This window comes from Monodon monoceros, unplaced genomic scaffold, assembly GCF_005190385.1.
Source record: "Monodon monoceros isolate NGI ecotype Baffin Bay Population unplaced genomic scaffold, NGI_Narwhal_1 Super_Scaffold_5, whole genome shotgun sequence".
Lineage (NCBI taxonomy): Eukaryota > Metazoa > Chordata > Mammalia > Artiodactyla > Monodontidae > Monodon > Monodon monoceros.
The window spans coordinates 30,744,298-30,762,519 of record NW_021703782.1 but is presented as its reverse complement, the minus strand read 5'-3'; the positions used below and the strand labels follow the sequence as shown (position 1 = coordinate 30,762,519).

The 18,222-nt window shown below is 44.7% G+C and overlaps 1 protein-coding gene across 1 annotated transcript in view; it reads left to right on the top strand.

Moving 5' to 3' along the window:
* The window catches only part of NTRK2 (neurotrophic receptor tyrosine kinase 2), a 399,796-nt gene extending 389,644 nt beyond the window's left edge, over positions 1 to 10,152 (top strand). Inside the window, exons 20-21 of the mRNA XM_029203241.1 lie at positions 3,290 to 3,448; positions 4,326 to 10,152. Of these exons, the coding sequence (XP_029059074.1) occupies positions 3,290 to 3,448; positions 4,326 to 4,511 (345 nt within the window). The 3' untranslated portion in view covers positions 4,512 to 10,152. The remainder of the gene's footprint in view (positions 1 to 3,289; positions 3,449 to 4,325) is intronic.
* Positions 10,153 to 18,222: the final 8,070 nt, after the last annotated feature.

Genomic DNA, 18,222 nt, shown 5'->3' with positions numbered 1-18,222 from the left:
ATTTATTATGTTGTTCATGATTGTTTCTTTGCTCTTTAGTTCTTCTAGGTCCTCATTAAACATTTCTTGTATTTTGTCTATTCTATTTCCAAGATTTTGGATCACCTTTACTATCATTATTCTGAGTGCTTTTTCAGGTAGACTGTCTATTTCCTCTTCATTTGTTACGTGTGGTGGGTTTTTACCTTGCTCCTTCATCTTTCTTTGTCTTCTCATTTTGCATAACTTACTGGGTTTGGGATCTCCTTTTGCAGGTGGCAGGTTCGTAGTTCCCATTGTTTTTTGTGTCTGCCCCCTGTGGCTAAGGATGGTTCAGTGGGTTGTGTAGGCTTCCTGGTGGAGGGGACTGCTGCCTGTGTTCTGGTGGATGAGGCTGGATCTTGTCTTTCTGGTGGGCAGGTCCACTTCTGGTGGTGTGTTTTGGGGTGTATGTGACCTTATTATGAGTTTAGGCAGCCTCTCTGCTAATGGATGGTGTTGTTTTCCTGTCTTGCTAGTTGTTTGGCATAGAGTGTCCAGCACTGTAGCTTGCTGGTCGTTGAGTGGAGCTGCTTCTTGGCATTGAGATGGAGATCTCTGGGAGATTTTCACCGTTTGATATTACATGGAGCTGGGAGGTCTCTTGTGGACCAATGTCTTGAACTTGGCTCTCCCACCTCAGAGGCACAGCCCTGATGCCTGGCTGGAGCACCAAGAGCCTGTCATCCACACAGCTCAGAATAAAAGGGAGAGAGAGAGAGAGAGAAAGAAGTAAAATTAAATTAAATTATATTAAAATAAAAAATAATTATTATAAAATTTTTTTAAGTAATTAGAAAAAAAGAAAGAATAGCCAAACCAAAAAACAAATCCACCAATGATAACAAGCACTGAAAACTTCACTAAAAAAACAAAAAGAAACAGACACACAGAACCCTAGGACAAATGGTAAAAGCAAAGCTATACAGACAAAATCACACACAGAAGCATGCATACACACTCACAAAAAGGAAAAAGGGAAAAAACTATATATATAATTGCTCCCACAGTCCACCTCCTCAATTTGGGATGATTCATTGTCTATTCAGGTATTCCACAGATGCGGTACATCAAGTTAACTGTGGTGATTTCATCCGCTGCTCCTGAAGCTGCTGGGAGAGATTTCCCTTTCTCTTCTCTGTTCACACAGCTCTCGGTGTTCAGCTTTGGATTTGGACCCGCCTCTGCATGTAGGTCGCCTGAGGGCGTCTGTTCTTCGCTCAGACAGGACTGGGTTAAAGGAGCAGATTCGGGGGCTCTGGCTCACTCAGGCCGGGGGGAGGGAGGGGTACAGATGCGGTTCGAGCCTGCGGCGGCCGAGGCCAGCAGGACGTTGCAGCAGCCTGATGCGCGCCGTGCGTTCTCCCAGCGAAGTTGTCCCTGGATCACGGGACCCTGGCAGTGGTGGGCTGCACAGGCTCCGGGTGTGTGTGTGTGTGTGTGTGTGTGTGTGTGTGTGTGGATAGTGACCTGTGTTTGCACACAGGCTTCTTGGTGGCGGCAGCAGCAGCCTTAGCGTCTCATGCCCATCTCTGGGGTCCGTGCTGATAGCCGCGGCTCGCACCTGTCTCTGGAGCTCCTTTAAGCGGCCCTCTTAATCCCCTCTCGTCGCGCATCAGGAAACAAAGAGGGAAGAAAAAGCCTCTTGTGTCTTCGGCAGCTCCAGACCTTTTCCCGGACTCCCTCCCAGCTAGCCGGGGTGCACTAACCCCCTGCAGGCTGTGTTCACGCCGCCAGTCCTCTCCCTGGGATCTGATCAAAGCCCGAGCCTCAGCTCCCAGCCCCGCCCGCCCCAGCGGGTGAGCAGAGAAGCCTCTCGGGCTGGTGAGTGCAGGTCAGCACCGATCCTCTGTGCGGGAATCTCCCCGCTTTGCCCTCCGCACCCCTGTGGCCGCGCTCTCCTCCGCGGCTCCGAAGCTTCCCCCTCCGCCACCCGCAGTCTCTGCCCACGAAGGGGCTTCCTAGTGTGTGGAAACCTTTCCTCCTTCACAGCTCCCTCCCATTTTTTGCGGTACACAGGCCTCTCACTGTTGTGGCCTCTCCCGTTGCAGAGCACAGGCTCCGGACGTGCAGGCTCAGCAGCCATGGCTCATGGGCCCAGCCGCTCCGCAGCATGTGGGATCTTCCCGGACCGGGGCACGAACCCGTGTCCCCTGCATCGGCAGGCAGACTCTCAACCACTGCGCCACCAGGGAAGCCCCCTATTCTTTTGTCTCCATTTTTTCTTTTTTCTTTTGCCCTACACAGGTACGTGGGGAGTTTCTTGCCTTTTGGGAGGTCTGAGGTCTTCTGCCAGCGTTCAGTAGGTGTTCTGTAGGAGTTGTTCTACATGAAGATGTATTTCTGATGTATCTGTGGGGAGGAAGGTGATCTCCGTGTCTTACTCTTCCACCATCTTGAAGCTCCTCCTGCTTATTTACTTTTGTAAATAAGCTCAGTTGAAGTTTCCTGTAGTAGATGAAATTCCAAAGACTGGACTTCTTTGTGTCCATAGCAACCTGAAACTCAGTTGCCCCTTCTGTAAAATGTGAATAATCATTTCTGCCCTGCCCATTGCTGGGTTGTGGTAAGCATGTTCAAGGCAGCTCTGTGTGCGCTCCTTACACTTTAAAGTGGAAGGAAGCTCCGGCCTTGCTAAGGAAGCAGAGTCCCTCGGTGGGTCATTTTGGATGCAAAACTCTCTACTTGTTATCCTGACCAAAGTTATCTTGTTAATTACAAGATCAAGTCATCCTCATACCAGAAAGTAGGTGTGTCTGGTTTTTTGTTTTGTTTTGTTTTTTCCGGTACGCGGGCCTCTCACTGTTGCGGCCTCTCCCGTTGCGGAGCACAGGCTCCGGACGCGCAGGCTCAGCAGCCATGGCTCACGGGCCCAGCCGCTCCGCGGCATGTGGGATCTTCCCGGACCGGGGCACGAACCTGCGTCCCCTGCACCGGCAGGCGGACTCTCCACCACTGCGCCACCAGGGAAACCCTGTCTGTGTTTTATACAGGATGAATCACCCAATCACCCAATCACCATCTCTGCTCCTGTCTAGTTGTGAGAAAGAGAGAATTGCAAAAATGTGAGAAAAATCCTTTGACCACTCTTTGCCCTCTGCCTCTGTTGCTTGAGATTATAAACCAATCGTCTTTCCCTTGTTTTATAAACAATTAAAATTAATAAATACAAATAAAGGAAAGGGAAAAAAATGTCCCCCACATCTCCCTTCCAAACCTTTTCTCCTGATGGTGGGAACTGATGCCACCTTGTTTACCCCTTTTCTGCCAGGTCGGTGGCCACACGATGCTGCCCATTCGCTGGATGCCTCCAGAGAGCATCATGTACAGGAAGTTCACCACCGAAAGTGACGTCTGGAGCCTGGGGGTCGTGTTGTGGGAGATCTTCACCTATGGCAAACAGCCCTGGTACCAGCTGTCAAACAATGAGGTGAGCGGCGGGTGGCACCAAGACCCCTAGAGAGCTGACACAGAGAGGCATCCCCGGGCTGGAAGTCAGGACACGCTTCCATGTGGCTTTGTTGGGAGAAGCACCTCCCAAACGGCCTGCCATGTACCTAAATTTCATGGCCAAATTATAGTCACTCTCCAAATTTAAGAGTTCTAGAAAGAGAAAAGCACAGCATTTGCTGACGCGCCTGTGATCCTCTGGCACTGGGACCCAGGAGTCATTTCGTGCTATTCATCTAGTAAATTGATAGCAGATGTGGCATTCCGGTACCCTTAGAGTCCAGCTAGCTTTTTGGTATTATTCCAATAAGGTTTCAAGCTTCTCTCCTTTTTGCATATTTCACTAGAACATTTACTTCTAGTGAAAAACTCAAACATTTTATTTTCCTTGTCTAATCTGTTTGCAAATATGTCTATATTTGAGGCATCACTTCTTGGTCAAGCACCTCACTTTTTCAGGCCCACGTCTGTCTTTTATCCAATTCCATTATCCAAAATGACTGCTCATTTCTGTACCCTGGGGTTCCCTGGCCAGTTAGCACCCTGACACAAAAGTGACCCTGGTCCCATCTCAGGCCAGTAAAACATTGGAATTCCAGGGTGTGTTTTGGGAGCATTCCATATAGATGAATTATTTCTCTAGCAGTTTGGTGAAATCAGTGTGGCTTGCAAAATGAATATAAACCCATCAAATTAACCATGACATACCAACCTAGAACAGTCACTCTCTTGCCTCTGAAAAAAAGTAAACACTGAGTGGGTTTCTTTAAAGCAGCCCTCTCTTTGTACTGACATTTATTGTATCCACATTGTTTTTCCTCTGGTCTGACCCTATCTTTGCTCTCCGTCCCGTCCAGGTGATAGAATGCATCACTCAAGGCCGAGTCTTGCAGCGACCTCGAACGTGCCCCCAGGAAGTCTATGAGCTGATGCTGGGGTGCTGGCAGCGAGAGCCCCACATGAGGAAGAACATCAAGGGCATCCACACCCTCCTTCAGAACTTGGCTAAGGCATCTCCGGTCTACCTGGATATACTAGGCTAGGGCCCTTTCCCCCAGACCGATCCTTCCCAAAGCACCTCCTCAGTTGGGCTGAGAGGATGAACGTCTTTTAACTGCCGCTGGATGCCGTCAATCTGCTGTTCTTCGCTCTGACAGTATTAACTACAAAGACACCGAGAAGCTTTCCGAGGGAAGCAATGTGTACTTCTCCATCCGTAGACACAGTATGGACTTCTTTTTGGCATTATCTCTTTCTCTCTTTCCATCTCCCTTGGTTTATTCCCTAGTTTTTTTTTGTTTGTTTTTCTTTCCTTTATTTTTTGTCTTCCCTGCTTCACAATCCTCACCCTTTCCTTTTTAATCAATCTGGCTTCTGCATTACTATTAACTCTGCATAGACAAAGGCCTTAACAAACCTAATTTGTTATATCAGCAGACACTCCGGTTTGCCCACCACAACTAACAATGCCTTGTTGTATTCCTGCCTTTGATGTGGATGAAAAAAAGGGAAAACAAATATTTGACTTAAACTTTGTCACTTCTGCTGTACAGACATCGAGAGTTTCTATGGATTCACTTCTATTTATTTATTATTATTACTGTTCTTATTGTTTGGGATGGCTTAAGCCTGTGTATGAAAAAGGAAAACTTGTGTTCAATCTGGGAAGCCTTTATCTTTGGGAGATTAAAACCAGAGAGAGAGAAGATTTATTATAAACCGCAGTATGGGAAGAACAAAGACAACCATTGAGATCGGCTGGCGTCAGTCCCAACTTAAGAAAACCCAGCGACTGTTAGCTGGGAACAATGTATTCGGCACCTTCCCCCGAGGACATTTCTGAGGAGTAAAAAGACTGTTGAACTCTGTGCCATGGACTATTCTTTTCCCATCACCGGAAACACTAGAGTGTAGTACAGAGAAAAGATGGCTTCCGGGAGGTAAGATGGCACATCATACGTTCCGACAGTCTTGTCTTTGTAGGCCACGGTGATGGCACTGGTTTGTTTTTCCAAGTGTTATCCACTGAGCCTGTGTCAAGTTCAGTTGAAAGGAGGTGGATTCTTGTCCAGCGATCATTTCAGGGTCAGGTGGGAAAGCCAAGGACTTGGAAAAGATAGGACAAGCTCTAAATTTGGAGGCAAGTTTCTCTTACATTGAACTTTTCAGATAGCACTTCCTTCCAACCCCTAGCCTCCACCCCACCCATCCTTTTAACTGTGCAAGCAAAATTGTGCATGGTCTTTGTCGATAAAAATATCTTGTGTGCAGAAACTACCGCTCCAGACGTCGTGCCCCAGATATGTAGAGCAGATCCATAAAAGGCATAACTTATATAATTAGGGGAAGCTAATGGAATTCATCAGCTGAGCATAAATGTCTCTGGGTCGTATGGTGGCGATGGGTTTTAACAAATATGGACCCTGAAACCTGGCTATCCTCAACCATGTCGCACCCACTGTGGCCCTGTGAGAAGGGCAAAATCAACCCCCAAGGGACAGGAGACCTCACCCACCCTGGGGGTATCACAGGCATTGATGTTCAGTGTACACAGGCCGAGACCTTGCTCTGGGCTCTGGTTGGGAGAGTGGTCTCATTCTAAATGTACTCCATTGTCAATATGCTGTTTTGTTTTTTTCACTGCATTTTAAAAGAAAGTAAAAGCAAAAACTTAGGCACAGCATACCCATGGGACACTGTGCCCAGGCCAAGCTTTGGAGGTGTGCTTCTGGGCATAGCCACGGGTTTTGCGAAAAGAGGTTGTAAATTTAAATAGAAATTTACAGTTATCTGGGTGATCAGTTATACCAAGGAAGAAACATTTTTCTGTTCCTCAAGAAAACTTGCTACCCTCTGTGAGGGGAATTTTGCTAACTCGACATCTTTATAACACGAGCCAGATTGAAAGGGAGTGATTTGAATTCAACTTAGGTCATTTTATTTCATATTTGTTTCTGAAGGTGCAATTGCTCTGTTTAAGTTTTGCTTGTGCCCTTAGTTACTGAAGCACCTTATTTTCCATTCTAGACATTGAAAGCCAGTTCTCAAAACATCAAAAGTGTCCATTAACAGAGAACAAAAGGAAATCCAGTAGCATCTGCTGTCAAGTGAAGGGGGTTGGACAAGGCGATGCCCATAGTCCTTTCAGGTTCTGCGCTGCCTATGAGACATGGGAGTTGAATTGTTCTCTTTGCCGGTGACCAAAAACCCTCCAGAACACACATAATAATATAACGAAAGCCATATCTCCATGATATATACCTGCACGTATATATCCCATTAAGGGCCCATGGTACTGTTAAAACACTGTGGCACCCTGTGAAGCAGTAAGAAGAAGCAGATTTGTACAGAACTTTTCTAGATTCCATCAGTGATGACCTGAAAACCTACACAGGTTTGTTATTCTGTGCGACTGGCCAGCTGCTCTGGGGGAAGAAGCTGCAAGTTACTTGTTTTATTTTAACAGAGAGCAAAGGAGGTAATACTCTAAGGGATCAAATTCAAGGAGGGCTGTGCAGTTTTAGAGCAAGGATTTGTTTAAAGCAGATGAGAGGATGGGAGCATTCCCTTCCCCTTCCAGTGTTGTGTTTTCCTCTGAAGGAAAAAAGAAAAAAAAAAAAATTTCTCTTTACCTTCTGACAAGTCCCTCAAGGTCTTGAAATGAAAGGTTCTATGCAAGTGCAAAGTTTTATAGTTATTTATATTGCTGATTATTATTCATTTTTTCCCTCTGTTGTCTCAAGCGTATGTACTGATCACAGAGACGTCTCGCATTGAAAGAATCCCAGATTGCTTTTAAGGTAACCGAATGAACCACAGACTGTCTTCAAGTCTCCATCCCTGTTCCTCCACAATCTCCTCTTCTCATGCTCTTGTAATATTTAGAAAAGGGGCATCCTCATTCTGCAGTGTAAAGATCACAGAGTAGGGCCTGCCATCAGATTCATTAAGAACTACGACAGGAGCGGCGACAAACCTAATTCTCTAGCCTGAACTCATCCTGACAGCTGCTTCCATTTATACATTGTTTAAGAGTTTCCCAAACACTTTTCACATATGTTGGCAAATTAGTCCCATTTTTTTAAAGGTGAGGAAATTGAGAGTTGGAGAAGTTAAATGGCATGCTAGTATTCTCCAGGCACCTCTGGGACTTAATCTAGGTACTCTGACTCTGATGTTCATGATTTGGTCCACTAGAGACCCTAATATATACACAAGCAGTCCAGGAGAGAAAGCACGCTTAACCAATTCATGAAGCAGTATATGAAGTTAGAAGAGCAAGATGAAATATGTGAGATGCAAGCAGCTGAGATCTCATGACATATAATGATGCTCATAGCTTCAGCGAAATCTTTGTACAATGAACCAGTGTCATAATCAGGCTTATTTAGAAGACATTTTGAACTATGCTATAAAAGACTATATCAGAATTCATATTATATGTTCACATCGCTCCCTGTGGTATTTCCATGTATTTATATGTGTGTTATAAATACTAGATTTATACATAGACAAACACACATGCATAGTGTGTTTGTGAGCTTATGTATAAATTTATAGGCACACAGTAATAGAGATAATTATAAGTAGGGTGCAGTATGAATAATTTGCTTAAAATCTGCTAAATAACCAAAACTTTTTTAATGTCATGTTGCTGTTCATGCTTCCCTTCTCCATGTGGGTAGGACCCCATCACACTTTTCGACTCTCTGCAATACTGCATGGGTGGAAGACATATTTAAGATAATGTGCTTCCCAAACACATTATCACAAAACAACTAAATCAAACCCATCCCACTACATTGAGTCCTTCCTCTGGCTCCCTGCAAAGGAAAATGCAGCTGGAAGTATATCTCCTTATGTAAAGGTCCAGAAAAGGAAAACTGTTTTCTTTTTTAAACCCTTTTGCACATTTATTTGTATTATGCTCACCTGTCCCACTGTGACCCCTTTACACTTGTGTTCAGAGTCCAAGCATTCCAGAAGAGAACTGGGCTGTTGGGAGCCCAGTGTCTTGAAGGCCAAAGGTGAGAATCCAAGACTCCACTGCAAGGCGAGTGACTCTTAGGAATTCCCACATCCTAGCGGAATGCAAGAGGCAGCAGTGTCAAATGCTGGCCTTTGCAAAGAGCCATGACAACAGGATCCCCTGTTGTCAGGGGATAGAAGTCAGGAATAGACTTCTTTTTTTTAAACTTGCCCTTTTGTAAATTGGACCTTCTATAATGCCAATAGCATTAAATTGTGTATCTAATTAAATAAATGACTGCAGACACACATAGTCTCAATTCCCTTGCTCTTTCTTTTCTTTTTTTCCCATTTGAGGACTTTTGTTTCCAGTGTGGAGCTTCGGTTTGGCCCTATATCACTGCTACAGAAAATCTCACTAGGGGGATGGCCAGTGACCCACCTACTCAGGTGGCTAAGTGAGCAATTAAAGCAGTTTCCTCACAATTCGTAATGGTGGGATGCTGAGACTCCGAGGTTGAGACAGCAAATGATATTCTAAAGAATTTACGGTGGAAGGGATTTGTAGCAAAATATGACAGCATATGAAGGGGTATTTTCTCGTTTGTCAGGGCTGGAATGAATCACTGCTGCTATAAGTCAAAGGTTCTCGAATATCCTTAATTTTTGTATTTATTTCCTTTTTTTCTTTTACCTTTATTTAAGTATTTATTTATTTATATATATATTTCTTTGCTCCATTCATCACAGACACAAAGCGAAGCAAAAAATATATATATATATATATATGTATATGTGTTGCAGGCAAAACACTGTGAATTTCACAAGAGCAACCAAGCAACTCTTTTGCCATCTTAACATACGTCTCAGGAGACACAATGGGAAAACATGGGATGTCATTTTTTTTAGTCTATGCATTCTAGGCCAGGTCTGTGTTTGTTTTATTTCTTTGGTCTGTACATTAACGAAAATGATCCTGAGTGAAGGTTGGCCGAATGTCCAACATGCTGGAGCAAGTATAACTAAAGCTGCTAATTGCCACAGGTTTGAACTGGAAAAAAAATTTGGAGAAAATGAAATGTAAAGGCCTACATTTTGCAAGTTGTATATCTTCCTATTGCTTTAAAAATGTAAAAAAAAAAAAAAAAAACACTGGAAATGTTTAAATACAAGGTCTCTGAATTAAATGTGGATTTTGAATATATAATCCCTTGATAAATGACCAAATTATGGTGAAATATTGCTCCCTGCGTTCATTAATCATTATCCATCACTAACAAATCTGCCTAGAGGTGTGGACAGTCTCCGCATTTGCTTCTGTACATGGAGAGATGTTTGTATATATCCGGGCCGTATCCGCACACACATTTCAATACCTCTCTGAAGATGTATTGCCCCTTTCATTGTGACCTGGTATTTGAAACCCCCTTTTCATTTGCTTTATTTTCCTTTTAATGTGACGTCTCTGTGCTGATAGTTGCTGGTTCTTGTTGTGCAATCTGTTTGGAGGGTCCATTGCTTTATTAAGACCCACTGCATCTTGGCTGATTTCAAAGTGACACCAGAATATCAGTGTTTAAAAAAAAAAAAAAAGTCTTGTCTGTAAATCATGTGACCAGCTTCTCTCAACCTGACATGGAAAGTCTCTTGTACTACAGTGTACTAATAAAAATGATGTCTTAAAATAAATAACATCCTCTAAAAGAGACACTAAAAGTGACATGGTGATTACTAGAACTTTCACAAGGCATGGTGTGCTCTTTTGTCTGTCTGTCCGTATGTATGTACTTTAGATAAGGTCACTGCAGGTGACTGCCGTGTTCATCAGTTGAAGCAACGAGAGTACAAGTCCCCTGACTGATCCCTCCATAACCTGACATTTTCACCTTCTATCTTGGATAACTAGAACATCACTGCCCAGTAGAACTTTCTACAATGATAGAAATGTTTTATCTGCACTGTCCAATATGGCCAGTAGGCACTTGACCTGCAGCCAGTGAGACTAAGAGCTGAATTTTAAATGTGATTTAATTTCAATTAGTTTACATTTAAATAGCCACACGGGGCTCATGACTACCATGTGAGACAGCACAGGGTGAGCAGACAGAATCACCAGGATTTCTAACAGATCAGAGCTAAGAAACCTACCATAAAAGAAATGTTGTGAATCGTGGCCTAGGGTTGGGGCAGCTTTGAGAATCATAATGACCCAGGAGCAGAGGTAGCCAAATAGAAAATGCCACATCCTCTCGGTCTCTCTGTTAACCAGTGTTTCCTAAAAGGTGAAGGAGGACAAAAGAAGGGTGGTTTCGCGGGGATCCTGCAGCCTGTCTCTTCCTGGCCATCAGAGCAGCCCACCCACATTTGTATTTCTCAGAGTCACAGTCGTGTTTCCCACTGTCTGACCGTTTCCCCTCCATCTCCTCTGAGAGGCACAGAAGGCTTCTGGGCAGCATATCTGATGGAGGCTTCAGGAATGTAGAGTTTGCCAGCAGACTGTCCTCAAATCAAACTCCTCAGGAACTTTGCCCGTGAAAACCCCTCTTACTGGCTCAGGTATATTTTCCTTGAGTTAAAAAAATACAACCCAGGGCTTCCCTGGTGGCGCAGTGGTTGAGAGTCCGCCTGCCGATGCAGGGGACACGGGTTCGTGCCCCGGTCCGGGAAGATCCCACATGCCACGGAGCGGCTGGGCCCGTGAGCCATGGCCGCTGAGCCTGCGCATCCGGAGCCTGTGCTCCGCAACGGGAGAGGCCACAACAGTGAGAGGCCCGCATACCGCAAAAAAATACAACCCAGTTAAACTCAGCAGAGACTTGGGGAATTCAAAGCTGTGCAAGGGGGGAAAACAACTCGTCTAAAAATCCAAGTACGAACATGTATTGTTGCTGTGGGATTGAAGTGTGTATCCCACTCAAAGAAACAGGATTAAAGAACAAAAGTTAAACCACTGATGCCTTGGCCAGTGGATTATTTGGATTATTAAAGATCTACACCTCTACCAGACAACGTTTTTATATTCTTATTATTTGTATGTTTATAATCAGTAATCAGTTAAATTCCAAACCTGAAGTCAAGTTCTCCAGAGCCTGCTGTTTTGTAGACCCTGTCTCATTTTCTCCCTCAGATACACTTCTTTAGTTCACTCTTGAGGATGCCTAATTGCTTGGCTAGGAACACTTCTCAGGTACTGTGATTAACAACCTCATTCAAACAGGCATCCTTACCTTTAGAACAAATTGACTAATAGAACAAATGCTTACTGCATGCCAGGGTGTTATGTATGTTGTGTTCTTGCTGTAACAAATCACCACACACTGAGTGGCTTAAAACAACAGAAATGTGTTCTCTCACAGTTCTGAAGGCCAGAGGTCTGAAACTGAGGTGTCAGCGGGGCCGCACTCCCTCTGGAGACCCTCAGGGAGAATCTGTTCTTTACCTGTTCCAGCCTCTGGGGGCTCCAGATGTTCCTTGGCTTGTGGCCGCATCACTCCAATCTCTGCCTCGGCGGCCACATTGCCTTCTCCTCTTCTTCCTGTGTCCTCTCCTCTGTGTGTGTGGCTTGGAAGGATACATGTGGTTGCATTTAAGGCCCACCGGGGATAATCCAGGAAAAGCTCTCCCTCACTCTTTTGCCTTATCAGGTCACGTTCCCAGGTTCCAGGGATTACTACGTGGACATATCTTTTTGAAGGCCACCATTTAAACCTCTACAGTATGTTAACTCACCCAGCTCTTACGTCAACACTGGGAGGTAGGTACTATTATGATCCGCAGTTTACAGATGAGAAAACTGAGGCACTGAGAATTAAGGAAGTTGCCAAAAAGGTAGGTCAAAAGAAATTGACCGGCAAATGTAGTGTTTACTACTTGCCATAAAGGTAGTCATTGAATCCTGAAAACAAGGGAGGAACTCAGGGGTTTCCACTCCAGGCAATAGGCAGAAATGCAGGCACCTGGCTGGCCCCCAGAAGCCTGCAGCTGGGGTTTGGGCTCACCACGTGGCATGGTGTTGAGAGTCTGGGCTCCAGGCCCCTCAGAGACTGGTAAAAACAATTCAACATCCCAGCCCTGTAGGAATGGGCTTATCAGTGGGATCTAATGCCAAGATTCAAGGTTCCAGGAGGCTAGAGAGTTTCTAGGAAGTTAAACCTGGAGTGTAGGGATTTCGGTCACTAGGGATGAGGTAAGAATTTGGCCCCAAATCTGGCAAGGTCTTTGGTGCTTTCCTAGACCCATTGCTCCTTTTCCCTCTTCCCACCACTCATCAGCCTCGGGGAGGGGGAGCCTACAGTGGAAGCAGATTCATAGTAGCGGGTTCTGAGGCTTTCAGTGACATGAGACTATCTCTCTGCGAATCTGTATTTCCTGAATGTCAGGATCTTCATCAGGCTCCCATGGTTACAGCTATCTGAGAGCTAAACATCCCGTCCCACCTGCCATCTACAGGTGGTGCTTTACAAGGATTGCCAGGTTCAGACCAAATTCATCCAACAAGCAATGATTTATTACAAGCCTGCAATGTAGGCCCAGAAACTTCCCTTGCCTGACCTTGCATGGAAGTCACAGATGCAAAGATATACTGATGCCAGGACCAGCCTGGCCTCTGTTCAGGTGACAGGGAGGGACAACGGAAGACCCAGGGAGCTCTGGTCACTGAGAGCTGCATTCCTGGCATTAGAGAGCTGGGCTTTGCCGGATTCTTTTGCCTCCTTCATGCAGGAATGATGACACTTGTACAATAATTCTAATAAATATTCAATCTTCAGGATCAGTCACTTCACATACATACAAAAATCTATGTCCCTTATCCTAATTAGCAAACCATGTGATATTGATAACGTTATTTTAAATACCAGTTAACTACTAAAGTCACTTCTCACATGGGCACTGCACATGTCATCTATAGTACATCCGTGTATCACTAGGTACGTCATGATATCTAATCACTTCTAGTGTATAGGCTATATTTGTACACACACATCACATTGTATACACTAATTTTAAAGTCACACAGATGCTATAACAACCTCCCTATGGACAACTACAGCCTCTTCTCCTGTAGCAGGTACGTATGGATTTGTAGATACAAGCCTATGCATGGGAAATGCCGCTTTCTTCATTTCCTTTAAATCAGGCCATATTTGACTCAAGTCCACATCCTGCAGGGGCAAAACCAATCTCAGCAATTACTGGGTGTGACTCCCCTTCCTAGGGTATCCTTTGGATCTCAAGGTTCATTGATACCCAGGAAATACGAGAAGGGCTTCACATTTACTGTCCATCACAATCCAGTGGCTCTGGTGCCAGAGCTGAGAGCCTTGCCTCTAGGACAGATGTCCTCTGACACACTGCAGCCTCCCCCCAAGGGCCACCAACCCCTCACACTCGATCCACTAGGTATGATGGCTATCTACTCTCAAGATGAGTCACAAGGCCTTAATTTGGCTTTTAGTTTCCTTTGGCTTCTGGAGAGTTTGTTATATTTCACCAAGCATGTGTATGTGAACAAGATGGAAGCCTTGTGTACTTGTTCCGTCTTCCATCTTCTCTGGAAATCTCAACGCTTTCTTCCTGCATTTAGATGAGGATTCTCTTCACACAGTCCTATTTTTCTGGCAAGAGCAGTTCTTGTTGTGGATCAGAATCACTTAGAGAACTTTGAAAAATGTAGACGCCAAAGCCTCACCGTGTTTCTATTAGTCTGCGTTGGACAAGACATAGGCTGGCTTGTGAGAGAGAGAGAGAGAGAGAGAGTGTGAGTGTGTGTGTGTGTGTGTGTGCAAATCCTCTAGATGTTTCTAATGTGTAGCTAAGGTAGAGAATTATTGTTCTTGAGGATGATAAGGCTCAGCCCCAGAATTTCAACCATCCAAATAGAAACACCTGGTGCTAGCCCTAGGACTTGACTCAGCAGAGAATGGGCCAGACCGAAAAGGGCCTAGAACTTTCAAGAATGCTAGATGGAGTACTAGATAGATTTAAAAAGCAAATCATCAGTTTCCAAGGAGTTAAATAGTGAGCTACAAGTTCTCTCAGAAAATAAGCTTTCTGCCAAGCTCCATGGAAACCCATTATGGCCCAGTATTGAAAGCAATCAATCAGTCAATCAATCAATCAGTCCTGATCAACTGAAAGGTTGGGGCTCCAGCTCCCCATTATGGCAGAAGAACATGGTAGTTCTCCAACCATGGATTCTGTTTTCTTGTTTTTTTGTTTTTTTTTTGTGGTACATGGGCCTCTCACTGTTGTGGCCTCTCCTGTTGCGGAGCACAGGCTGTGGACGCACAGGCTCAGCGGCCATGGCTCACGGGCCCAGCCGCTCCGCGGCATGTGGGATCTTCCCAGACCGGGGCACGAACCCATGTCCCCTGCATCGGCAGGTGGACTCTCAACCACTGCGCCACCAGGGAAGCCCTCCAACCATGGATTCTGATGAAGAGCATCCTGCAGCTAGCTTGCTATAACAAGCAGAGCAACCACAAGTCTTGGACCCAGCCTGTGACCATGAAAACCGAGCTGGCTGGATACATTGGAGTTCAAGTTCTGCCGTATTGCTATTAAATGCTAGCACGAGATCACTACAGGGGAGGGGCCAGTACCTCTTAATCATGCAACTTAAAAGTCCCACAGCCCCAGGGGTCAGGATCCCTCTTCAGGAGCCTAAATTCAGTCCTACAGGATTGTCGTGTGCCATCGCAGAGAGTGACGGGCAACTGGGAACACAGCTACAAGCTACTGTTTCTGTCCCCAAGAGTCTTCCCCCAAAGCACGACACTCCAGCAGGTGTGCTATATGCAGTCTTTGGCCATTTACCCTTGTCTGTGTGACAGTATTATTATTTTTATTTATTAAAATTTTTGTTGGCCATTTCCTACTATTAGAATGTAAATTTTACACAGGCAGAGATTTCAGTGTCTTTGGTTCACTGTCTAGGATGACTCTTGACACATAGGTGGTGCTCAATCATTTTCAAATGAGTGAACAGAGGAATGAATGAATGACTGAATGAACAAATGTTAAGGAGCTTGAGATAAGAGGTCAGGGAACTAGGCAGGTAGTTACAGTAGACTGATGCTTAGAAATAGATGGTATGACCCTAGGCAAGTCATTTTAACCTTCCTAAGCCTTAGAACTATTGACATATAAATATAAATGATAATTTATCTTATTTATAAACTACCTAATATGGGCTTTTTCTCCAGCTTCAGGTGAGCTAATCCATGTTTTGAAACCATAAAGTAAGTTATTCGTGTAAATGACTTCAAATGTTCCCACGTGAAAGGAGAGTGATTTTTCTTCTTGACTTAGTTTGGGGACCCCAGACAAGCCTCCAGAAGAGGCAAGGCTACCATGAGTGAAATTAAAAATAGTTAGGCTTTTATTTTCAGTTGGACAACTAAGCCATTTCCCTTTAAAATAGAATCCATATCTTCAGAAGTAAGAGATTAAGTGTCCCTCAGAGAGGACCTCCTTCCATGCTTGCTGGAAACCAGGCAATGAGGCCAAACAAAAAAGCATAGTAAGAATTGTGGCATCTTTAGGATGACATTTATTTTTGTTCAATTCAGCTGGACCTGGGGACTTATCTAGAGTGGACTTTAAACAGCACTTTGCAAAGTTATTCAATGCTTTCTTAATTTGGGGACAAAAATTTCTGGAGACCATCAGTGGCCTTTCTGGCTTTAGGGTAGAGGGCTGATTATAGATCAGAATGGTTCTCCTGGAGCTCCTACAGCATCACAGATTCACAGGGCTGGAGGGGCCACAGGGGGCAATCCTGTGGATACCCTTGCCAGGGAGTCCATTCCTAGTGAAAGGGAATTTATTTGAAGACCTCCTCCCCCCCAGCCCCGAGCCTCCCCCCACCGCCAGGCCATTTTGCATTTTACAAAACTTCCTTAGCAAGCGCTTCCTGGTGCTGAAACGACATCTGCCTCCTATGGGCTCAGAGCTCCTGGGAGTACACAGAATAACTCTTATTCATTATTACTTGGCATCCCTTTACGACTTTCTTGTGCTCTTCCTCCCATGTCCATCCTCCTACAGAAAACTCTGGAACGTTTGCCAAATACCCAGGACAAAAGAAGGAACCCAGCTCTGCCTGGTAAAGCTAATGTCCAGCCCACAAGTCCCATTTTCCCTCCCTTGTCCTCCAGGCTTCAGCTCATTCTTGGCACAAGGAGGAATTAACTTTTAATGGGATCAGAAAGATTAAAAGTAAGGTTTGTCTCCTCCTCTCCACTGATAAAATAAGTTATCAGTGATGTCAAGACAACTAATGGTCCTCACAGCCCTTATATCCGAGGTCCATCCAAAACCTCCAGGATGCTTTCAAAAACAAGGAAAATGAGGGGGCTTGGGTGTTCCAGGGGACAGAGAGTTTTGTCGTCTCTGATGAGAAAAAAAGGTGAAAAGCATTGCTTAATTGCCCGCTCAGCCCAGGGTGGGAGGTGTTTGCTAACCTAAAGACAGGCTTAATTTTATTTGTTTTTGCTGAGGAACATCTGCTTGTACAATGATTAGGCACTGGCACTCATTAACACAGGAAATAAAGTGTCTGAGGTTTGTGTCACTGGGAGTGTTCGAGAACACAGTAAGACAGACACTCGTGGGAGTGATTTAAGAGCATTTTTCATACTGGGCAAAGGTTCAGCCTGGGGGAAGGTCTAGTACTCAGACGGTGCAGTTGTTGAGAATTCAGTTATCTGTAGTAATCGAGGGTCCCTATCCCCAGAACTGTGGGCCAGGACAGACGATGGAAGACACTGACCATGGGTATGTGCCATGTGAATCAATACCTAACAAGGGCCTGGTGGCAGCAGCATCTCAGAAAATGCCTGCTGAATAAATGAATAAATTTCCCAGGCACACAGTGAAAAGAATGCAGAACATTCTGTGCACCCTTTCTACGTTCCAAAGTGCATTTACATATATTATGGCATTTTGTTTCCTAACATTCCTATGAGGATTGGAGCACGGGCTTTTTCCTCATTTTACAGAGAAGGGTCTGGTCATGGTTCCAGAGGCTGAAGATAGAGTCAGAACTAGAAAGTGAGTTTCCTAATTCTGGATAGAGTTTTAGAACACTTAATCATACAGCCAGTGAGTTTAAGGAAAACTCCCCAGATTCTTAGTTCTTATTTATAAGATCAGGATATAATGTCAATATATCCTGAACCCCCCTGCCTCCTTCCATCCTCTTCCTTTGGTTAAAAAATAAAGTGATACTATTAAAAGTGGATTTTTGAACACGTTATGTATTGTATGAAAAGTGTAACAAAACGGAAAATAATAAAATTTAAAAGTAAGTTACTTCACTTGCAAATCTACTCTTCAGGACTTCCAGCAACAAGTAATTTGAATCGATATTGGAAAAAATAAAAAATGCAGAAATCAATCAGATAATTAATAGGAAAGAATTGAAAACCTCCACAAAGAAATGATATGACATTGTCCCCTGGCTCTGGGGAGAAGGTGGGACTAGATGTAGACTCCAATAAAGGTGGAGATTTGGAGTGTACTTTGGGGATGGACTAGCTCAACCCTGTCGGGTTACAGATAAGGAAACTGAGGCACAGAAGGGTCACAAACGGTCATGTAGCTGTTAGGAGCAGTGCTAAGTCTCACCACTGGGTTTCCTAACCTCCAGAGACCCTCAGCTGTAGGCCTAATGTTCTATTTCTTCGGCTCCCTGCAGGTGAAGCAGGCATCTTCATCACAGTGGCCCGTGTGCATGTATGCCTGGGTGTGTGTCCACAGCATGCCTATTTCTTGCTCCCCCCC